Source organism: Hemicordylus capensis, chromosome 6 (genome assembly GCF_027244095.1).
Source record: "Hemicordylus capensis ecotype Gifberg chromosome 6, rHemCap1.1.pri, whole genome shotgun sequence".
Taxonomy (NCBI): Eukaryota; Metazoa; Chordata; class Lepidosauria; order Squamata; family Cordylidae; genus Hemicordylus; species Hemicordylus capensis.
Genome location: NC_069662.1, coordinates 26,945,803 through 26,969,669, shown reverse-complemented (window position 1 = coordinate 26,969,669; position 23,867 = coordinate 26,945,803). Strand labels below are relative to the sequence as shown.

At 42.1% G+C, this 23,867-nt stretch overlaps 1 protein-coding gene across 1 annotated transcript; it reads left to right on the top strand.

Moving 5' to 3' along the window:
- The first annotated feature begins 2,323 nt into the window (after nt 1–2,323).
- LOC128331015 (vomeronasal type-2 receptor 26-like) lies at nt 2,324–17,408 on the top strand. Its single transcript, XM_053264380.1, has 7 exons — nt 2,324–2,434; nt 5,655–5,842; nt 7,222–7,513; nt 8,700–9,551; nt 10,032–10,271; nt 15,246–15,372; nt 16,507–17,408. The coding sequence occupies exons 1-7, from the start codon at nt 2,324–2,326 to the stop codon at nt 17,406–17,408; spliced, it is 2,712 nt and encodes a 903-aa protein (XP_053120355.1).
- The last annotated feature ends 6,459 nt before the right edge of the window (nt 17,409–23,867 follow it).

Below are 23,867 nucleotides of genomic sequence, written 5' to 3'. Positions count from 1 at the left end.
AGACTCCTGCCTGAAACCTTGGCAAGCCACTGCCAGTCAGAGTAGACAATCCTGAGCTAGAAAGACCAATGGTCTGGCTCAGTATAAGGCAGCTTTCTATGTTCCTTTGTTACAGGACGCAGCCCACCAGATGACATGTCCTCACCTGGTGCATGCACATTTACAGAGTTAAATATTATATAGAATATTGAAATGCCTTCTCTATGTTTGACCACCATTATTATTGTGGGCACCTCTGAAGCCACAGTGCCTGTCAATGTACAGAATCTGCAATTTGTACATCTCATTGATTTTACATATTTACAACAGAGTTCAAAAACACTTTTTTAAAAAGGGCTGGATTTTTTAAAAAACTGGAAAAAGCACAACTTCAGCATGGAACCTTACTTTTGAAAATATTGAAAAGGACATAACAATTTTGAAAAGATAGGTAATTTTTGTGTGGAAATTATCGCCAGCACTCAAACTCCTGCGTTTCAAGGGTATGATTTTAAACTGCTGCATCTCAGCCATTTTGAAAATGAACTGCACCAAATTTGGAGGGGTAGTGGTGGTAATTGGTTGATGTAAGTAAAATTTCAGAATGCTGGGGACAAGATTGCAGGTTTTAGGCCTGAAGAAGTAAGCCTTTATCCCTCCCCATTTTAATTATACAAGCACTACTATGTCTCTATTGTACAATAGGAAAGATCTCCTACATCTAAGAGTATTACTAATTTCTCATTAGCTGGTTCCTCCTATTCAGTTCAGGTCTCAGGATAATTATATAGCATTTGGGGGGAAAGATACAACCCAGTAACCCAGCACTTGAGGCCAGGATGGAGAAGATCTCTACAGCCACCATGTATTTTCCTTTTGTACTCAGGTAAGTTGGGACAAAGGACAACCAAACACTGCAGAAGACCAGCATGCTGAAAGTGATAAATTTGCCTTCATTGAAGCTATCTGGTAACTTCCTGGCTAGGAAAGCCACAATGAAGCTGACAAGAGCTAGAAATCCCAGGTACCCCAGGACACAATAAAACATAGTGACAGATCCTTCATTGCATTCCACAATGATTTCTTCACCCAGAGTGTGCATGTCCAAATCTGGGAATGGGGGAGTAGTACATAGCCATGCAACACAGATACCAACTTGAATCAGGGAGCAACCTACAAGAACAGAGATTGCCAGTCTTTTCCCCACCCATTTCTTCATCCTGGACCCTGGCCTGGTGGCCATGAAAGCTAGCAACACAGTGATGGTTTTTGCCAAAATGCAAGAAACAGCAACTGAGAAGATGACACCAAAAGCGGTTTGTGGTAAATAGCAGGTCAGTGTTTGTGGCTGGCCAATGAACAACAGTGAGCAGAGGAAGCAGAACGAGAGGGAGATGAGCAGAGAGTAAGTGAGGTCCCGGTTGTTGGCTTTGACGATGGGCATATTCTGGTTCTTGATGAAAACTCCAAGCACCAAAGCTGTAATCACAGAAAAGGACAGAGCTAAGCAAACCAAAATGATTCCCAAAGATTCTGTAAAACGGAGGAAATGTAGATCCTTGGGAAGACACTGGTCTTGTTTCTTGTTTGGAAACTGATTTTCTAGGCACTGGAAACAATCATTCATGTCTGAAAAAACAGAACAAATTCCATTTCAATGGATCAGTCACACCATCATTAGGAGTGGGTATAGCATATGGCTTAGACTCTGAGCTGTGACTTCCCCAGTTCATCTCAACTATGCAATACGCCCACTAGGTGACCTTGGATGGTTCATTTCCCATCACTTTCAGTGCCTCAGCTGCAATATGGGGATCTTTACCATATAGAGTTGTTGTAAGGCCTACAAATAATGCATCTGAAGCATTTTACAGTTTCAAAACCATGAAACAAAATGCTAAGTATTATCATTTTTCTTCGAACACACGCCACCCACTAATTAATAAAACAAATGGGTCCATTTCAAATTTCTTTTACTCTGCCCATAAGAAAAACTTTCTTTCTTTGAAATGTTCTTCTTCTCTAAAGAACGAAAACTGAGCCCTGGGCAGCTGGGACAGAATTTCTTCAAAGTCAAATCTGAAAGAATTTCAGGGCTCCTCCAAGGAAAAATATTAAGGAATCATCTCAGTCAGTTCTTGCACATCCAGGTTTCTTGACATTGCCCAAAAGCATCACTGATTTCAAATGAAATAAATAAATGGGGCTAACATCCAAGCTCCCAGTCAGAACTTCACACACATACAGTATTCACCCTCCATTTCACTGCACAGTATATATGTGCTGTTTTCTTTCAGTAGGGGCTATAACCTTGGCCTTACGGTCTCAAGGGCATGGACATACCATGAGTGGGCATGCAGTCAATAGGCAGGAAGAAGTAAGACAGGCAGAAATTAATCAGGAAATGGGCAGAATGCTGAAGACTTCTGGTTTTCAGAAATCTGATGGAACTGAGGTAAGAACCCTGTGGCTTCAGTCATTAGTACGGAAAAGCCCAAGACTGTAAAGTTATACTGTGAGTTCACAGCAATGCAGGTGGATTGACTCTGGCATTCAAATGCTACTGGCCCAAAAACACATGAAGAAAATGGGGTGCCCAGCAAGAGCATGCACATCAGGATTTCTTCCAGGCTCATCTCATGAGGTCACGTGGGGGCTGTTTATCCCAATGGCCCTTAAATGTGTGCTGCAAGTGTTTCTGTGACATTTAATGTTTAATGTAATATTTTATTCATTTTATTTAATATATTTATACATCACAAATACATATTATTTAGTGTAATATGTAGTGTTTTAAAAAGCATTTGTGCTGTGATGAAAGCCCCCACCTGTGATCAATAGATGTGTCAGGAGGGCATCATGATGTCTGTTGAGGACATCTTGAAGGGTGCACTCTTGCCGGCACCCCTCTTTCTTCACTTGTGCTGTGCCAATATCATTTGAGCCAGTCCGTTCGCTGGTGAAAATGAACACATGACATGGTAAATGGAATCACCTTGTGCTGGTCCCAGTTATGGTTCTAATGAATTAACAGAGGCTCTGGAGAGATTGTGTCCTCAGAACTATCAAGGCATGGAGGTCAGGGCAGAGACAATGGGCATGAATATATGAACATATGAAAATGCCTTATAATGAATCAAATTACTGGTCCACCTAGCTCAGTATTGTCTGTACAGTTTAGCAGCAAGTCTCCAGTATTTCATACCAGGGACATTGCAAGACTACCAGGGACTTTGCCAGAGACAGAAACTGGGACCTTCAGCATGCAAAACATGTACACTACCACTGAGCTATGGCCCATCCCTCCCAATTATCCCAATTGCCCTCCACATGTTGATTCTATCCATATTCTGCAAATCTGAACAGGGCTATATCACTTTGGGAACTTGGGATGAAAAGCGGTATTTAAATATGCATCATATTCATATTCATATTTGTATATTCTGCAAATCTGAACAGGGCTACCGTTGCTTCTCTTGCAGGGTTAGGATCAAACCTGAATGGAAGGGAAGGTAACCTATTGATTTTGGAAACTGAGTATTAGGCAAATTAACATAACTTTTGAGGAAGTTAGCAGAGCTTCATCTTGGGTTGCAGAGGTGGCTTTCCTACACTGAGGAGGGGGTTAACCTAGAAGGCCTTCAGTGTCCCCTCCAACTTTGATTCTTTGATTCTATGATTCAAAGCGGACAGAACCATTTCCAAAATAATGTCTCTGTATAATCTTACTGTCAGGAGAAGATACTTCAACTGAACATTATGAGTAACATCTTAACACTAAGAGTGGTTTGACAATGGAATCAATTACCTAGGGTAGTGGTTGGCTCCTCCTGGCCAGACATCTTCAAGCAGAGGCTAGAGTGTCATCTGTTAATCTAGCTCAGGATTCCCTGCATCTAGCAAGACCCCTGAAACTTACATGAATTTATATTTGGACATCACCTGATTAAATGTGCTGTGCCATGTGATGTCTTCCTTCTTAATAATAAACTTTTTATTTAGTAAGGCATGTGGATCCATCCTTCCTACTTTCACTCTTAAGAAGGATTGATTAGGGAAAGTAACCCAGTTGACAATATCAAATCCAGCTGCTAATTCACCACTCTCATCAAATGACACGATGTCCCCAGCACTGTTGTTCAATGAGGTTCCTCCTCAGGAAAGAGTGAAGCTAGATTGATGAATACAAAGGCCAGTAATGTGTCAGCTCTATGCCTGCCACGCTTCCCGCTGGCCACCTATCAGATGATCAGTTGCACCTCCCCCCACAGTCCTCGCACTCCTCCTGATGTTGCCCAGCAACAAGGATGCTGCACTGCTGCATCCTAATCTTCAATGCATGTCAAGGGAAAGACCCACATTGGTGGCACTTTCCACTGTGTCTTATGTTTGCCCTTTCCCAATCCACATAAAATAAAGGGAAAAGATGAAAAGACAGTACAGCAGGAGAAGCCTCCGCAAAGCGTGGGCTGCAGAAGATTTTTCACAAGCACGTGGAGTAACGGGCAGTCGAGTTGTTCCCCAAGAAAGATCACACATTCCTGGGGGCAACCAGAAGTTAGGGTGAAAAGATGGCCCCTTGACTACCTGAGCAGTGTAGGGGAATTCTGGCCCAGCCCCTTCCCCAGGGGTGCACACATGCAGTATCAGCCATTCTCATGAGAAAAATGGTCTGGGTTACACTTAGTTATTGGTTTTACTAACTGGGAAAACAAGCCTCCGGGCATTGGGAGGCTCTCCAGAATGCTCCGCGCACTCCCACGGGGCATTCTGGGACTTCCGGGGCCAGGAGGCTCCTGAACCCCACTGCCCAAACCAGCTCTGTGATGGAGCCAGTAATCCTGTTTGAAAGGAGGTGGGAGGCAACGTTGCTTTGAGGAGAGATTTGTGAAAGTTCTATAGCTGTTGAACTTCTGCTTGGACATTTACTATAGTAGGTGATATTTTGGTGCTTCAGAGGAATGTGTCAAACAGAACTCCATCAAGTAGAGGTACAGAAAATGATTCTCCTGCACATATTAGCAGGACAGGTGCTGGGGGTGGGATGTGTATGAATGTAAGGAAAGGAACGCTGACGCAAACTTTGAAAGCTCAGCACACTGAAAATCTTGTGACATTGAAACATGAACAATGGCCAGTTTCCCCAGGGAGATATTCCATAATCTGCCTGCCTTCCAGTGCCTGGTGGCCTTTTCTTGCTGTGGATCATTCCAAGTCCACATGTCTCTTGCTGTTCCATTAATGAGTCAGCAGAGATTTGGGTTTGCTACCTCCAAACATGTTTATTTCAGCCATGCCACTGTGACATAAATTCTCTCCCTATAATTATCAAAACACCAGTAATTAAATTCCATTCTTGTCAAAGCTTCTGTGAAGCTCCAGTGACCACTAGCAAAACTAAGCATCAGGATGGTTATGGGTAGTATAAATAATCCCTCTGCTCCTAAAATTCTTACCTGGTGCTCAGGTCTTGGGTCAAGCCAGAAACTAATGTTTGATTTCAGCTGATAATTTAGATTTTGTATTCCATGCTCTAGAAAACTAACTGGATGTGTGGCAATAAAAATCAGACTTGTGCACTCTTGGAGCATCTAAAATTTATGTGAAGTGGGGGGAAAACCATGTTAAAAAAATTGGATTTTCAAATGATATTATTATTTGTTATACTGCTGCAGCTGCTGCCTTATACAGAATACAAGACTCATCCAGCAAAATGCACCATTGGTGACCCCCTGCCTATTCTTCACTGCTATCTTCAAGATGGTGACCACATCATTGGTGGGATGGTTTCTCAGAACATAATGCCTGATCCTCCAATTAATTTTGATGAACACCCCAATCAGTCTTTGGCTTTTGATCATATGTAAGTAGGTCATTTTTCACTTTCTCCCCTATGCATATCAGTCCAGATCATACTGTCCGGTAGACCAGATCTAGAAAATTGAATACAATAGCAATGCATAGGGTGACTGACATTCTGAGCAGTATTAGGAGGACATAAAGGGAGCCACATCTCCCATATTTTTAGGGTCATGTTTTAAGGGACATATTTTCAAGTGCCACAAAATGCTTCCAAGGCAAGGGGAGGTCATCAGAAATTGCCCCTGCAGCAGTGAAGTTAGTCTGGAGGTGTTGTTATTCTGCTCCTCTGGATGCACTGGTCCTTCCTGGCTCACAGTGAGGTCATTCACTCAAGTGAAAACTGTGCTCTACCCAGGTTTGGGAGCTGTGAGTGCTCCCAGTTTTGGGTTGTGTAGCAGCAAGGTGGGAGGGAAACCTAGGTAGCTTTTATTATTATTATTTATTATTTATTATTTATTCTATTTCTATACCGCCCTTCAAAAATGGCTCAGGGCAGTTTACACAGAGAAATAACAAACAAATAAGATGGATTTTTTCCCTCCTACTTTGCTTCCACACAGTTACTTCTGCCCATATTTTGCTCTTAGGTTGCTTCCACACAACTGAAAATTGAGAGCACACATGGCTCCCAAACCTGGGTAGAACACAGTTTTTGATAGTGTGAATAATTTTGTCTCTGGTCAGTGACCGTAAATAAACTGAACCAAACTGAACTGAACTGACCTCAATGAGGCTATTCACACAATGGCAGAAAATTGGGCTAGCCTCTGCTAGCCTGATTTTCTACCATCATGAGAACCACTGGGCTCGGCTGTGATCCCAGTGGTTCTTAAGCAGGTAACCCACTTAAGTAACCCAGTGCTTAAACCAGGTTTGTGGAGCAAGCGATCCGCAAACCCAGTTTTTGCAATGGTGAGTTGCAGTGGCACAGCTCCGTGGTGCAGCAACTCATGAGTAGACCCCCAACTTGGAGCCTCAAAACCAGCCTGCCGGCTCGGGGGTCTCCCCAGCATGCCCTGTGCACTCACACAGGGCATGCTGGAACTTCCAGGGGCTGCATGTCCCCCGGACTCCCCAGCCCCTGCCAGCTCTGTGATGGAGCCAGCAGTTGTGTGGGCGGCCGCAGCAGCCGCCCAGAACAGACTTACTACTCGTCTGTGGGGAGAGCAGGCTAAGCCTGCTCTCCCTGCAAACCCTCCCCAGGCTTTTCTCACTAATTGTGAGAAAAGCCTCAATGTCTGTCAACATATATCTAACATGGATAGTAAAATAAGCATCAATGAGTTATTGGATCAGATGTTCTTGGTGGAGCAGAAATTAGTGGCCGAGATAGTACTACAGGCAAAATTACCCTGTGATGCAGTATATGTCTCTTTGCAGGGTAGTGACTAAGCACTACCAGCATCTGCTGGCCTTGGCATTTGCTGTGAAGGAGATAAATGTAAACCACCAAATCTTACCTAACATCACCCTGGGCTTCCACATCTATGACAGCTACTTCAAGCCACGGTGGACCTATCGAGCCACAATGGAACTTCTATCCACACAGAACAGATTAATCCCCAACTACCAGTGTGGCATCCAGAACAAGATGGGATCAGTCATTGGGGGTCTTCACTCTGAAATTTCCCTCTGTATGGCAGCCATCTTGGGCATCTACAAACTTCCGCTGGTGGGGTGTACAAGTGCAGAATGGCAACAATAAATCACCCATGCTTCCCTTTGTCTCTCCAGATGTGATTCTGGTATGGAGAGAGAGAGGCCTTGGTTGTCATAAACCTGAAGACTTGTACATGAGGCTTATATGTTATAAAGCAGGGTCACTTAATTTAAGATTTTACAGGGGTTTCGCCTGGAAAGCTTGGTACCTAGGTTGGTCCAAAGTTCCTATTTTTCAAAGGATGAGGAGTTATTAAACTTATTTGAGAGTCACTTATATTAGCATAGCTAACAGAGAATTACAGCACAAACCTACTCAGATAAAGCCCTTCCAATTCAAATGGGCTCACAAGTAAGTGCGCATAGCACAGTCGCCTTAGCCAATTACATGTGTGGGCATATCTTTCATCATTTACTGCACGATTTCAAGTTTTAGACAGGAAAAAGAGGATATCTCCCTTCTTCACCATCTCTAGAATACAGACCAATGGCTAAAATTTGATGAGTGAAAGTTAATATGTTAAACATCTGAAAGAAAGGTAGTTAATGAGGAGTCCCAACCCCACCCCACTTTCTACACAAACCCCCAAAGGGTCATTTCCTGATAGACCAAAACAGTGGTACTAAATTTATTTATTTCTTCTGGAACTGGTTGCAGAATTTTAAATTAATGTGCTTCAGGCTTTTAACATGATTTCTCTGCACACACATGCGCACACAGCTCACCATCTAGAACTCCCGCAATCAGGAATTTGTCCCCGAAATGTACAGCAACATAATTTTTTCATGCCACTTGCTGTATTCCATTGACTGGTAACCATGATGGAGAGATTTAGCAGAGAATAAGGTACAGACCAGGAAATAGTACAAAACTAAAAGGTAAAAGAACTTTAAAAGAACATGTTAACAGTTAACCTTTCAATGCATTTACCCTAATGGTGTGCAGTTTTACCATACTTGCAGGAAGAGAAAAACTTTGAATTCTCCTCCTTTATATATTGGAAAATGCTCTTTCAATGGCAGGACATAATTTGTAATACATAGATAGATAAATGTGCATTGAACACAGAACATGACATATAGCTATAAACAGTTGATATTTGGAAACAAACATAAAACAGTATGTTTCAAATGTTTCATTTTGAAAATATTTCTTTATCTTTCTTTCATACCTGTCCAATGGTTTTATCTTTCCACAGTTTACATATGGTTCTGTTCCAGTGCATAATGACAGAGCTGAGCCCCTTTCCTTCTATCAGATGGTCCCAAATGAATCTCACAACTATGCAGGCTTTCTCCAGCTTCTCCTACATTTTAGATGGACCTGGGTTGGAGTCTTTGCTAAAGATGATGACAATGGGGAAAGGTTTGTGAGGACCATACTTGAAATGTTTCTTAAACATGGCATTTGTTTGGCCTTCTTAGAAAGGGTGAAGGCAAATCAGGTCAATAGCCTGTTTGATGAATTTGAATGGTTGGAGAGAACATATCATAGGCTCATGAACAGCAGTGTCAATGCAGTAATCTTCTATGGAGAAAGTATGACAATGTTGAGATGGTTGCTCTTTATACCAAACTTAATAGGGTTGACAACAAAGCCTAAAGGAAAAGTGTGGCTTATGACAGCCCAGATGGAGCTCACGTCATTGATGTATCAAAGAGGTTGGGATATCCAAACCATCCATGGGGCTCTTTCCTTTGCAGTACATTCCAGTGAACTCCCAGGTTTCCAAAATTTTCTCCAGATGAGAAACCCTTTCCTGTCCAGAGAAGATGGCTTTCTCAAGGATTTCTGGGAACAAGCATTTGGCTGTATATTTCCAAATCCAATGGCTAACAATAATGCTGAAGAAACCTGCACGGGGGAGGAAAAACTCAAGGATATTCCTGGGGATTTTTTTGAAATGAGAATAACTGGGCAGAGCTACAGCATCTATAATGCTGCTTATGCTGTGGCACATGCTTTACATGCTATGTTGTCACAAGGGACCAAAATCCAGGCAATGATGAATATAGGGAGACTGAATCTGCAACATCACCAGCCATGGCAGGTAATGCTCTGAACAGGTACATGTATTTAAAATGCCTTCTCTTTTCTTCCCATCCCCCTGCCTGCCATAAAATCAGTTTCTCAGCTTCCTTTCTCTACCCACTAGCTATGAGATGGGGCAGTAGCTCAGTGGCAGAGCATCTGTGTTGCATGCAACAGGTTCAGTTTCAATCTTTGGCTTCTCCAAGTAAGGCTGGGACGGTGTCTTGCCTGAAACCTTTGAGAGCCACTGCCAGTCAGTGTAGGCAATATTTATTCTGATGGACAAATGGTCTGACTTCGTATAACGAAGCTTCTTATGTTCCTAAATTCCTACGTTCACATCTCAATGAGGAAAAATGAAAAATGTTCTACTTGGTATTCTGGAGGTCAGCTGCTAGTGGGATTAGATGGAGCCAGGCTAGATGGGCTGGTGGTCTGATTCTGGAAGGTCTTATGTTGTCTCTTCTTCTAAACAATTTCTCCCCATGTTTCAATCTAGCTCCACTATTTTCTAAAAAGAGTCTCATTTAACAACAGTGCTGGGGACAAAGTTTCATTTAACCTGAATGGGGAAGTGGTCACTGGACTGGATATTATCAACTGGGTCACTTTCCCAAACCAATCCTTTCATAAAATGAAAGTGGGAAGGTTGGATCTCTATGCTCCCAATGATAAAATCTTCACCATTTATGATGATGCCATCACGTGGCACAACAGCTTTAACCAGGTATGGTATCAGGTAATGTGGCGAATGGAACCATTTCGGTGTTGAATGAATGCTGGCTGACATCCTTACTAACAAAGTACTTGTGTAACGAGCAAAGTTGTCATAGTGCAAGAGTTGTTCAAATCTCCCCAAGCAGAGATTTGCCCAATTACACAAAAGTTCCCTTTAAAACAAAAGGGATGTGCCACAGTTGTGCATTTTTATGGTAGCACAACACTGATCTAGTAGCAAATTCAAAATTTAGCACAAGTAGCTAGCACAACAGCTTTGTGCTAGTGTGATGTCTTTTCACAGGAACTTCATTGATCAGAATACCAGCCACTGAATCTTATACCTGCTTAGCAAAGTGAATGTCATTGGACAGTGTTGAGCCCATTTAGAAGACGGAGTTTATTTGTCATGTTTGGTATATAGAGGAGAGCCTCATTTCCCATGGGTTGTTCCATCGCTGTTTCAGCTATTTGCAGTCTGGCAATACCGCCCTTCCAAAAATGGCTCTGGGTGGTTTACATTAAAACAAAGCAATTAAAATAAATTAATAGTTAAAATCAGAAATGATAAAACACCATAAAACAATTAACAGTTAAAACATTCAAACCAGTTTTTAAACCCTGGAAAACCAGGTTACAACAGATTAAAAACATTTACAACAATTTAACATTCCTGGAAAGCCAGGTCAAACAGATAGGTTTTGAGGGCTCTTCTGAAGGCTTATAACAAAATCAGACATGTATTTACCCAGCCCTGCTTCTGAACTATGTCCATGGAAAATTTTGCTGGAAGATTCCTTCAAAGCACAGTTAATAATTACCTTTGTATTGGTGAAGCTAAACAAATTGAGGTCATAATAGACAATAGACCTGTTCACATGATCATCAAAATTGTGATAGGAAGCATTCTACCCTGGTTTGCATAACTGTGTGAATTCACAAAAATTCCTCCAACCAAGGTTGCTCAAAGCAAGGTAGCCCAGATTTTGTATCCTGCACTTAAGCAAGGTAGAAGGAGAATATAACTCTCCTGCTTCCCTGGTTATGTGCATCCACTTGCCTTTCCTAGCCACTGGGACTCAGCAGACCTGGAATCAATAGGGAGCTATTGCTCCAGGAGCTGCCACCATGGATGTTCCACTCTGCAGAGAGCACTCTATGATAGGGATGTGCAAAACGTTTCGGGCACAGAACGATCTGTGCCCAAAATAGCGAATTTCGGGTGATTTGGGGCCGATCCGAATCACCCACGAAAAGATCTGAGAAATTTCGGGCACGAGCCGAATCACCCGATCAAATCAAAATGAGATTTTCAATGAGACACCATGAATCCACTCTAATTTGCTATCATAGAATCCACACTCAGAAAACCTCTGAAACAACAGAACCCTGTACCCCATGGGTTAGAAACCCATGGGGGTGGTTGGCACCCTATGTGCACTACACCACCACTCTCTCTGGGCCACCCCAGCACCCCCCCCAAGTGCACTTATGGGGCTGCTGAAAGCTCCATTATAACATGAGGAAAAACCTTAGACGCGTGAACTTCAACAATTCGCCAAAAATCAGCCCTCTGCCCAAATCCTTTGAAAAAATTCAGGTATCTTCTTTGCCCCTACCTGGCACTACCACCAACCTCACCCGGCACTAGGACACCCCTTTCCCCCCGAATGTGAAGCAATACTCCCTTCATGGGGGAAAACCTTAAAGATGCATAAACTTCAGAAATTCACCAAAAATCAGCCCTTTGCCCAATCCCTCTGCAATTGGGGTGGTAACCTCCACCCATTAGGCACTACCACCCCACCTCACTCTTTTGACCCAGATCCCACGTTATGCCCCCATCTGCCCCAAAGACACTAAAAGTTCAAAAATTCACCAAAAATCAGCCCTTTGACCAATCCCCCTGGAATTTGGGTGGTAGCCTCCAGCCATTGGGCACTACCACCCCACCCCACTATTTTGCCCCTGGGACCCACTTTTTTCCCCCAAATCAATTCAGATTCAGAGCCGAATAAATTTGGGTCCAAACCGAAGCTGGGGGTGATTCCTCTATGATCCTGTAGTTGGAGCCACTCCAGCAGGGCTGGGGCCACCTCTTGTTCTTTTCTGGCCAATAAGAGGGCAGTTACTGATGTCATGAAGCTTTCAAGTGAACTGGCAGTGCAAAGCATTCTAGGAAGGTCTGATAGGCCTTTGTAGGACTTTCCATTCTTGTGGTTCCTGATTTCAGCAATGGACAACTCACCTGGCTTACTCTTGTCTTTCCTAGGTTTGCTGATCCAAACAGAAGTTCTGATTGTGTGCTGCTAGTGGGTTAGGATTTCTCTACCATCCAATCCACACCCCCAAATGCTTGAGTGAACAGACTTTATTTTTTATACTGCCCTCTGTTTAATTCACCTAGGAAATAGGTCCTTTCTGTTTTCTAAACACTTCTAGATGGACAGTCAGGAGTCAGGAGACTTTAAGGCTGGCTGGCTTTTGGAAAATATGGAAAGGTTTGTCAACACAGTGTTGCGTTGTTTGCATTGGCATCAAGAAAGCTGTGAGTTCTTTTTGGATCTCACAATTATGTAGACAGGCGGGGGATTCTTTATTTTAATTGGGAATCATTTTACTATAGTTTGTTTTTTAATGACAGGTATTTTAGAATTTCAAGTTAATTTTTTTTTAAAGTTTTGAAATTTAATTTTTATTAAATTTTAACAATAATCATAACATCCATAATAAACACAATTGGACTTCCCACGCACCTCTTTTCATGAAATAAAAACTATAAAGTTTACCTTATTATAATATTAATTTAAAAAAAACAAATTTAAAGCTTAAAGAAAAAAGAAAAAACCATTAGTCTACCCAACCTGCATTTCAAACTTCAAATCCAGCTGTAAGATCCATATTAGGAAAATAATTCTTTAAGTACAACAAAAAAGATTTCCAATCTTCCCTGAAACGTTCTAAGCTTTGGTCTTTTATCAGTGTTGTAAGTTTTGCCATCTCTGCATATTCCAAAGTTTTTATCAGCCAATCTTCTTTTGAAGGCAATTCATTAGTCTTCCATTTCTGTGCATATGTTATTCAAGCCGCCGTAGAAGCATACAGGAAAAAAGTTAAGTTATTTGTAGAAATTTCTCCTTGTGTTATTCCTAGCAGGAAGGATTCTGGCTTCTTAGGATATGTCACTTTAAATATTTTCTTTAATTCATTATATATCATGTCCCAATAGGCCTTAGCCTTCCCACAAGTCCACCACATGTGAAAAAAGTACCTTCAGAATCCCCACACTTCCAACATTTGTTTGAAACATTTTTATACATTAATGCCAGTTTTTTTGGTGTCAAATACCATCTGTACATCATTTTATAATAATTTTCCTTCAAAGTATAACAAGCAGTGAATTTTAAATCATTCTTCCATAATTTTTCCCAGGCTGCCATTTCTATATTATGTCCAACATCTTGAGCCCACTTTATCATAGTTGTTTTAGCCAATTCCTCTCTTGTCTCCTCTAAAAGTAACAATTTATACATTTTAGAAATTAATTTTTCATCATCTTGACATAGTTCCTTCTCAAAATTCGAAATCTGATCCTCAAATCCAACTTTAAGGTCTTTCTTATGAATCTCATTTAACTGATAGTACTGAAACCAATCTCTTACCACACTTTGTATATCATTTAAAGTTTATAACTTACTATCCTTTCCATGAAAATGCAACAGATCTCTATAAATACCCCCAGACACCTGCATATTTACTTCTTTACGTGATAAAGCTTCAATCGGAGATATCCATAACGGAGTTTTTGGTTCTAACCAGTTTTTATTATTTTAACCATACCCTCATTAAACTCCTTCTTACATAGTGGTTCAAAAAATCTTTATGTACTTTACTTTTTTCATACCATAAGTAAGCATGCTATCCAAACCTTCTGTCAAATCCCTCCAGATCAAGAACTCTAGGGTTTCTCAATGTTATCCATTCTTTTAGCCATGTCAAACATACAGCATCAAAATACAACCTTAAATCTGGCAAGGTAAGGCCACCTCTTTCCTTTGCATCTGTTAAATTCTTAAAATTTATTCTTGGTCTTTTCCCCTGCCAAACAAACTTAGTTATATCCTTCTGCCATTGCCTAAAACAAGTCATATTATTAATTATAGGAATAGTCTGAAAGAGAAATAACATTTTAGGCAAAACATTCATCTTCACCACTGAGATTCTTCCCATTAAAGATAGATACATTTTGGACCATCTTTGCAAATCATTTTTCATTGTGTTCCATGTTTTAACATAGTTATTAGAAAACAACAAAGAATTATTATTTGTTAACCAAACACCCAAATATTTCACAATTTCAAGTTAGATTTTGAGCTTTCGTCTCTTTCATCTCTTTCTCTCTCTGCTTGGGTACACTTGTTTATGTTGTAATGGTCATTGGCTACACAAACAAATTGACTGACTAACTGAGATAGTGCTGTTTCACCAGTGTGAATGATTATCCCAAATATTAATACTGTCCAGTTCTGTCCAATTTCCTTCCCAAGTGGGGGGCGTGGGATGGTAGCTGGGCTCCTGCATAAGTTGAGCAGGTAGAGAAAAACAGAGACTAAAGATCATCAGAATGTACACCTGTGAACTATCTTTAAAATTCCTTCACACTTAATGACCCAATAGCTAAGACCACAAGTGAGGAGAGGTCCTCACTTGTATGCCACAAATGCCCTCATACCTTATAATAAGTAAATAAAATATTTACCCCTTAGCGGTAGGTGGTGTAGTCCTTGAGCATGGGAGAACCAAATAAGAGATTAATCCAGCAGTGAGTAATCCAGCCGGTATTGTGCATACAAGACCAATTGTTCCATGCTCTCTAAAATTTGATGTTTTCCATTGCTTTTGTGCCCACAACCTATTTGCTTAACACCAATGAAATACAAATCCTCAAACTATTTTCTGAATGGTATTATTCTACTTTTTTCCACTTATGGACTAGACATTGCCACTTTCTGTGTGTACCAACAGCTGCCACCCTGGTTACTTCAGGAAAGAGCAGAAGGGGAAGGCTTTTTGCTGTTACGATTGCATCCCGTGTCCAGAAGGGAAGATTTCAAACCAACAGGGTAAGCAGTGTAATTCACATGGAACATACAGTATACAGCACACCCATGCACATAACAAAGGTGTGTGCATGATTCAAATTTTGCCTACATGTGTGGATACACACATTCACATCCACAGGCGGATATCTTGACTAACAAAGCAATTGCAGAAGGCTATTGTTTTAGTGAGTCACCTTAAGTGGCACAGTGGGGAAATGTTTCACTAACAAGCAGAAGGGTACCGGTTCGAATCCCCTCTCTAACTATATCGGGCAGCAGCAATATAGGAAGATGCTGAAAGGCATCATCTCATACTGCACAGGAGGAGGTAATGGTGAACCCCTCCTGTATTTTACCCCTCAAAAACCCCACAGGGCTCTGTGGGCACCGGGAGTCAAAATTGACTTGATGACACACTTTACCTTTACTGTGTTTGTGTACAGCTGTTGCACTAGCTACTTCCACACTTGTGTTGTGTTCCCCAAGCATTCTTGCCCTTGCACAACAGTGTGCAACTGTAGCACTTCTCATATATTTTTAATAGAACTCTTTAGTGGAATCTTTAATTGAACTCTCTTCCCATCTGGTCCTTCTACATACACAGTAGGGCATTGGCTATATTTTCCCCAAATGTCAAACATTACAGAAATGTTCCACACTACAGAAATAACAATACTGACCTCATTTTATAAGATGCTTGTAGGCATTACTGAGATAAAATATGTGAAATGCTTTGAATATTCAAAAATTGCCGACAAGTAATGTGTATTCATGAATGTTTTTGTTATGATGAAGATGGTGGTGGCTCTGATGCCACATCAGAATCAACTCAATGGAGTTTACAAAGCAGTTTCTAATGCAGCATGAGGATTTGCTGTTTCAAGAGAGCAAGTATAGCACCCAAGTGTCCAGTTTCCAGAACCATGGCTATAGATTAGATTATATCATCTGCGGCATTTAAGTCTTCCTATATTCAGCCATCCCTCAGAGAACTTGACATAAAATGGAATAGGAATACTATCAGAATAACAATAATTATGCAAAAGAAGACAGCACTACCATCAATGGTCACTGCCATGCTATCCTGGATAAAGGACTATTGATCCATTATGGAATATCTGAGGAAACTGAAACTAAGTATTTTCATTTTCCCAGACATGAATGACTGTTCCAAATGTCCAGAAGATCAATATTCAAACAAGGGCCAGAATCTTTGCATTCCTAAGACTATAACTTTCTTGTCCTATGAAGAACCTTTTGGATTCACTTTAGCCATCTTGGCCCTTTCCTTTGCTTTAATGACAGCTCTGGTACTTGGAATATTTATAAAGCACCGCAACACTCCCATAGTCAAAGCCAACAACCGGAGCCTCACCTACACTCTTCTCATCTCGCTCCTGCTCTGCTTCTTTTGTGCATTGTTGTTCATTGGCCCACCTGAGAAGACAATGTGTCTCTTCCAACAAACTGCTTTTGGCATGGTATTTTCAGTGGCTGTATCTTGCTTATTGGCAAAAACCATCACGGTGGTTCTGGCTTTCATGGCCACCAAGCCAGGAAGCAGGATGAGGAAGTGGGTAGGGAAAAGACTGGCCATGTCCATTGTCCTTTGCTGTTCCCTGATGCAAGCAGGAAATTATGCGATTTGGCTGGCAACCTCTCCCCCATTCCCAGATACCGACATGCATTCAGTGACTGAAGAAATTGTTTGGGAATGTAATGAGGGGTCTGCGACCATGTTTTACTGTGTCCTGGGCTATATGGGCTTCCTAGCTATTGTCAGCGTCACTGTGGCTTTCTTTGCAAGGAAACTTCCGGATAGTTTCAATGAAGCCAAGTTTATCACTTTCAGCATGTTGGTCTTCTGCAGTGTTTGGTTATCATTTGTTCCAGCCTACTTGAGTTCCAAGGGGAAAAACATGGTGGCTGTGGAGATCTTCTATATTTTAGCATCCAGTGCTGGATTGTTGGTTTGCATCTTTCCCCCAAAATGTTATATTATTTTATTTAGGCCAGAGCTGAACAACAGGGAACAACTAATAAAGGGAAAGCACTGACAATTTAAATGATTCATACATATAGTGTACATTATCATGATCTTTCTGAGAACATCTCACTGAGGTGCTCTCAACTTTAACTTCCTCAAAAGGTTTTCTAGGCTCCTTCGCTCTCCATTTTATTTTAACAATGAGCTTTTAGACTGATTTTTAGACTGATTTAATTTAATTCCCATTTACTCTTTAAAAATTTTTTGGATTGACAACTAGTTCAATTTAATCAGATTTAGTCAATCACCATTCTTTTATTAAAAATATTTTATTTCCCTTTGATTCCCTCATGGACATATTCCCGCAAAGGAGGTGAGAGAAGCCAAAAATCACTTTTTTCAAATCTGCAATACATTCAGATTCCTGGCTCTCTGCAATGGCTTTTGCTCCGTCCTCATAAATTTGGATAGTGGGCCAGTATTATTAGATCTAGCAGGAGTAGTACTACTAGCGGTATTATTAGTACCAACAGTAAAAGGGTTTAGACCTTGTGTATGTTCACATGGGCTGCTTGTGCGAAGTGCTGGGATTGCAGCTGATCCCAGGACTGCTCCCCCAGGTTGCCCAGAGTCTTTAATCTGAGCTTTTACCTGGTTAGAAGGGCATGAGCCCCCAGGTGCCCTGCAAGTAGCCCAAATGGACACTGAGCCTGGCACTCTAGGCTCAGTGGGGCAGTGCTGGGATTGGCCTCATTCCCAGAGCTTCACACAAGGGATTCTGAGGAGGAATCCTTCAATGCACCACGTTCCTTGTGCACTGCATTTAGTAATAACTGGAGACCAGGCTCTATTTTCCAGTCCTCTAGGATGCCCGCACTGCCAGGAGCAGCATGGATTGTGTGGATGTGGCCCATGAAGAAAAGAAGATCATCTGTGGGGAAGGTAGGAGCTATCCAGCCTTCACCCCAGCCTTCTCCGCCCACCCAGCTAAAAAGTTGTATGAACAAACCTCTTGACTTTTAGGTACATAAGCCTCATGACAAAGTTGTGACATTCATTTATCCTGTTTCCTCCCCTCTTATTTCTGAGTGTGGATGACATTGTACCACTTTATCAGTGAACACAAGTACACATTAGGAAAAGCTTGCAAAATGAAAATCATATGTGTGATCTCATCAAGATTGCTTTTATTGCAGTGTTTTGTAAATACACATGTGCAGATCAGAAACATAGGGAAGCAAATATGAGTGAACTTAAGGAACTGATAGCTGTGGTCAGCTTTAAAAGCGTGGACTCTGTACAAATTTCTGACACAGAAGCTGGAACAATCGATAGCTCTTAATGCATCAGGCACACATTAGCCATATTCAGACATTATAATGTATAACTGTTAGAGGACTGTGCATGGATGAAATTATGGTATGCCATCCAATTTTGATCTGAGCCAAAGAATTCTCAAATTGTGCATCTGGTAACTGTATTGGACTAGATAGAATCATTCAATCGGCCTATGCATGAATGCAAATGTCAGGATCAGGTCTGACCCAATCTAATCCAACCTTTGCCAATGCCGTCTTTCTGAATATTTGGGGTTAGGATCGGACCATACTTTAAAACAATTAGAAAAGCAACCAGAATACTCACTGTGAAGAAAGGTAACCTAACTCTAGAGAATCACAATGGAAGTGGTGTTACATCAGAGAATCTAAGAGGAAGTGATGTAAAATCAGAAAATTTCAGGAGAAAGTCAGAAATTGGCGGCTTGTATATTAAAAATAGACTAAAAAAACTTCACAAAACTTTTTTAAAGGAGATATGCACAGGAAGGCAGGCAGAAGGAAGGAAAATTCAGGGGCAGATATTTTGGGTATTTGGGGATAGGGCACTCATGAATTTTAAAACTGGGTTTGCGGAGCGCTCGCTCCACAAACTTGGTTTAAGGAGAGGGTTACTTTGGTGGGTTAACATCCGGGAGGCAACTGGGCTCGCCTGCGAGCCTGGTGGCTCCCACGATCATCCGAAATCCGGCTAGGCTTCCCTAGCCCAGTTTCGGCTGATCGTGGAAATAGCCTCAATGACTGACAAAATTGTTTGGGAATGTAATGTGGGGTCTGTGACCATATTTTACTGTGTGCTGGGCTACATGGGCTCCCTGGCCATTATCAGCTTCACTGTGACTTTCTTCGCAAGGAAACTTCCAGATAGTTTCAGTGAAGCCAAGTTTATCACTTCAGCACGTTGGTCTTCTGCAGTGTTTGCTTATCATTTGTTCCCCTAGTTTCAGCTGACATTCTTCAAAGATCCCAACTGCTCTAACTGCTTTTCTCCACAAGGGGGTTTCCCAGACACAATTGCAGGGCTTGTCTCTGCCAGCCCCACTTAGTAGAAGATTTAACCCCTTCACACCCAGACAGCTCTACACACTTTACTCTCCAATTTCATTGCAACACAATGCATGTTTTTTTAAAAAAGCCTTTCAAAAACGGGGTCAGTCATTCTTTTCTCAGCCTAGCCTATGAGTTGTTGTAAGGATAAGATCAAGGGGCCCATGCATGCCACCCCAAGTTCCTTGGAAGAAAGGTATGATAAAAGTGTACTAATAGTAATGGCCCAACGCAGAATAAGGTAGTCTCATGTTTTATCAATTGACATTGTAAACTAATAAATTCTATTTTCAATCTAGCTGCTTGCAAAGTGTTTCGTTTAACAACACAGCTAGGGAAAAGATTTATTTTGACCTGAATGGGATATTGGTAGCTGGATTTGATATAATCAACTGGGTCACTTTCCCAAACCACTCTTGTAATAGAGTGAAATTTGGAACTCTGCATCCTGAAAAACAGTTCACCGTTCATGATGATGCATGCAATCACAACAGTTTTAACCAGGTATGTTCTGACTGCAGGTAATTTGTCAAGTATTCAAATTTTGAATTCCTGATTTCTAAAGTGCTGGGCAATGCTTGGACAGTTTTTCATGATCTATTTAAAGTCAGGAGGAAAAGGTATGTGTGCTCCCATGAATCTCAGCTGGACTGATAATGCACTGCATAAAAATGCACTGCTTGATGCAGTGCCAAGCTGACATTTAATCATGATCTTGAGGCTCGTCACATGATTCGTGAGAAGAGCCCCTAGGGGGTTAGCGGGAGGAGCAGGCTTAGCCCACTCTCCCTGCACATGAGCAGCAGCCTGCTCTGGGTGGCCGCAGAGCCGGTGGGGGCTGGGGAGTTTGGGGGCCGCGTGGCCCCCGGAAGCTCCAGCATGTCCTGCACGGGTGCACAGAGCATGCTGGAGAGACCCCTGAGCTAGGAGGCTGCTTTTCAGCCTCCTGGTCGGGGGTCTACTCGTGAGTTGCCACGGCATGGAGCCATGCCATGGCCACTCACGATCAGAAAGCGTGGGTTAGCGGAGTGCTTGCTCCGCTAACCCCTGGCTTAGGGGAGGGCTACTTAAGCAGGTGACCCTCTTTGACTGAGCCGGGCTCGGCTGTGAGCCCAGTCAGTCTGACGATCGGTGGGGAGCGGGCTAAGCACCCTTTGCCTGCTTTCCACTGATTGTCAGAATAGCTTCTTTGAATCTTATATATGAACTGTTATGGTTAAAAGTCGGCTCAACACCACGATAAGCAGAGATCCATCCTGTTTTTACATGACACATGATTACTCCATTGGAATAGTGGTTAGAGTGTTGGACTAGGACTAGGAAGACCTGAGTTCAAATCCCTTTTCAGCTATGCAAACGAGGAGGCTGTTTGCATGGAGAGCATGGACCATTTGCGTAGTCAGCATGTCAGCATGCATGGAGGCCATTTGTGCTGACACAGTGACTACGAGGCCTCCATGCATGCATGGACACTAGGTCATTACCAGAGCTGCATTGCTGTGTGACGGCTGCTGAAGAGAGAGATTGCTGCAGCTTCATAGTGGACCAGGGGCGGTAAGGAGAGGACCTTGTCTTCTACTCATATGTGTATCTCGTTGCCCCCTGGGCACCTTTTGAAAGCCTTTTGTGAAGGCTTCTCCTTTGCTTGTAATTGGGAATCTTCACCATGTTCCCCTTAATGTGCCCATCAAATTGCCAAACTGGTTTGACCCAGTTCGGCTGGACAGACCAAACTGGCCGGTTGGTTCAACTGGACTAGGTCTTGGAACTGCAGTCTGGTTCTAATTCGACCCTAATTCGAACCAAACCTTGGAAACCAGTTGCATGCACACTAGGGAGGTGCACCAATTGATTTGTAAAAATTCAATTTGTACCCAAATCGAATCACCCCCGATTTGTTTTGGGTGCGAATCTGGCCAGCTAGCACAGGGGTAATTTGTTTTGTCCACAAATCTTCCAAAACAGGTAGATTTGGGTACAAATCATTTTGTACCCAAATCAATTTGCACAGACAGCAGACACAGGCACTGATTCTCTCAGCAGCAGGAAGAGGGGGGGATTCTCTTCTCTTTTTCTCTACCAGGAAAGCAGGAACAAAAAGCAGATAATCCACTCTAGGCAGCAGGCAGACAAGGCAAAGCAAAACTCCTCTCTCTCTCTCTCTCTCTCTCTTCTCCCATGAGGCAGAAAGGCAGAATGGTGTCTGGCTGGCCTCTTAAGTGCATTTGAAAATCCCTCATTCAAACCCCCTCCACACTTGACCCTTCTTTGACCCTTTCCCTAGCCATTGCTGGGTCAGCTACCCCTGACAACACAAGATTGAATGGAAACGAGGGGTGGGGGGGAATCACCAGCCAACTGTTACACTCTGTAAGTCACCAATCTGAAGCTTGGGATGGTGGGATTTTTTTTTTTTTTAATCTTGACACAAAATGGAGACAGCAAGAGAGATTGCCACAAAATGGAGTTCTGAATCTACAAATTTTTCAGGTCCAAAATCTGGGTGATTTTGGAGCCGAATCTGGCCAGCTAGCACAGGGTCAATTTGTTTTGTCCACAAATCACACAAAACAGGTAGATTTGGGTTCAAATCATTTTGTACCTAAATCAATTCGCACATCCCTAATACACACCCCTAGAGCAGATAATTTAAACATCAGAGGATAACAATATTCTATGTAAACAGCCAATAGCTGATACCAATTTCCAACATATTTTCTGATGATAAAATGTATGAAATGGTCTACAATTTTAACAAAGGAGTGATATAAAAAACGGGGTTAAACACCTAAAACAAATAAAATACTGAACTGAAAAAGAAATAGCAAATCCCTAATATCTGAGAAAATTGAGACTATGAAGCTATTCTCACGATCACTGGAAAGCGGGCTAAGGGAGCCTAGCCTGCTTTCATGGGAATCACTGGGCATGCAGGCAAGCCCAGTGCTCCCAAGGCAGCTAGCCCACCTAAAACACCCTCCCCTAAGACGAGGTTAACAGAGCGAGCACTCCATTAACCTCAATGTTTTGCTTGTGTGTTGGCGTGGTGCATGGTGCAAGCAGCCTCCCGGGCTCGGGGTCTCCAGAATGGCCCGCTCGCTTGCGCGGGGCATCTTGGAACTTCTGGAGGCCACACGGCCCCTGATCCCCACTGCCCTTGCCGGCTCCGTGATGGACAAGTGGCTGCTCATCTGTGGGGAGGCTAAGCCCGCTCTCCCTGCAGTTAGCCCCAAAGCTCTTCTCACTGATCATGAGAAGAGCTTCTATATGTCTTTTCTTCAAAACTTGAATGGCTGTTCTATATGCCCAGAACATCAATATCCAAGTGAAGATAATGATTTATGTATTCCCAAGATAATTAATTTCTTATCTTATGAAGAACCATTGGGGATCAGCTTAGCCATTTTAGAGGTGACAAACATGTTTTCTTCACCAATGCTGAATATAATTTGGAGATATGACATCTTCCATCTGCCATAATTATCATTACCGAAATTACTGTGATTGCTTCTGCTCCTTTTTATAGCTGCATGGAAGATCAGTGACCACTAGCAAACTACAAGTCACTACAGTTAATGATATAAAAATATCCCTTGTATAGTGCAGATATGGAATTAGGTACTAGGCACAGTATGTTTTAATAGATCTGATCTCTGCTACTTTAGTTTTTATGCACCAGGGTCCAGCTCAGAATATGCGTAGAGTGAATAGCCAGCAAATCAGGCTGGTGTTCTTTTGTAGACTCTAAGGATAAACTAGAAACAAGGAAATCTTTGTCTTTGGGGAACATTGGCATTGAAGATGCTTCCGTTAGTACTAACAGCACTGCTGCATCTTCTGTCTCAAGTGGGTTGCAAAGGAAACACTGTGAAGTGCACTACCAGTGATCCTCTCCCAGTTCTTCAGAAGTATTTCCAACCAGGTGACCTCATCATTGGAAGCATTACTTCTTATGCCTTCAAGCTTTTCATGCAAACTACATTCAATCAACACCCGCGTCAATCATCGACTGAGGAATCGGTGTATGCTTTTTAAATTATTTGTCTAGATGATATTGTCAAGTAGGCCAGTTCTACAAATTGTAATTGGCCACGTTAAAATGATATTGCTGATACAGCAGGTTATAACTATGTTCAATAATTAAA

Excerpts from the sequence above, each read along its gene's own strand:
- LOC128331015 (XM_053264380.1), top strand. The coding sequence starts at position 2,324 with ATGAGTGGGCATGCAGTCAATAGGCAGGAAGAAGTAAGACAGGCAGAA. Across the intron at positions 5,843-7,221 it reads TCTTTGGCTTTTGATCATAT|GGTAGTGACTAAGCACTACC; the intron begins GTAAGTAGGTCA and ends GTCTCTTTGCAG. Across the intron at positions 15,373-16,506 it reads GAAGATTTCAAACCAACAGG|ACATGAATGACTGTTCCAAA; the intron begins GTAAGCAGTGTA and ends TCATTTTCCCAG.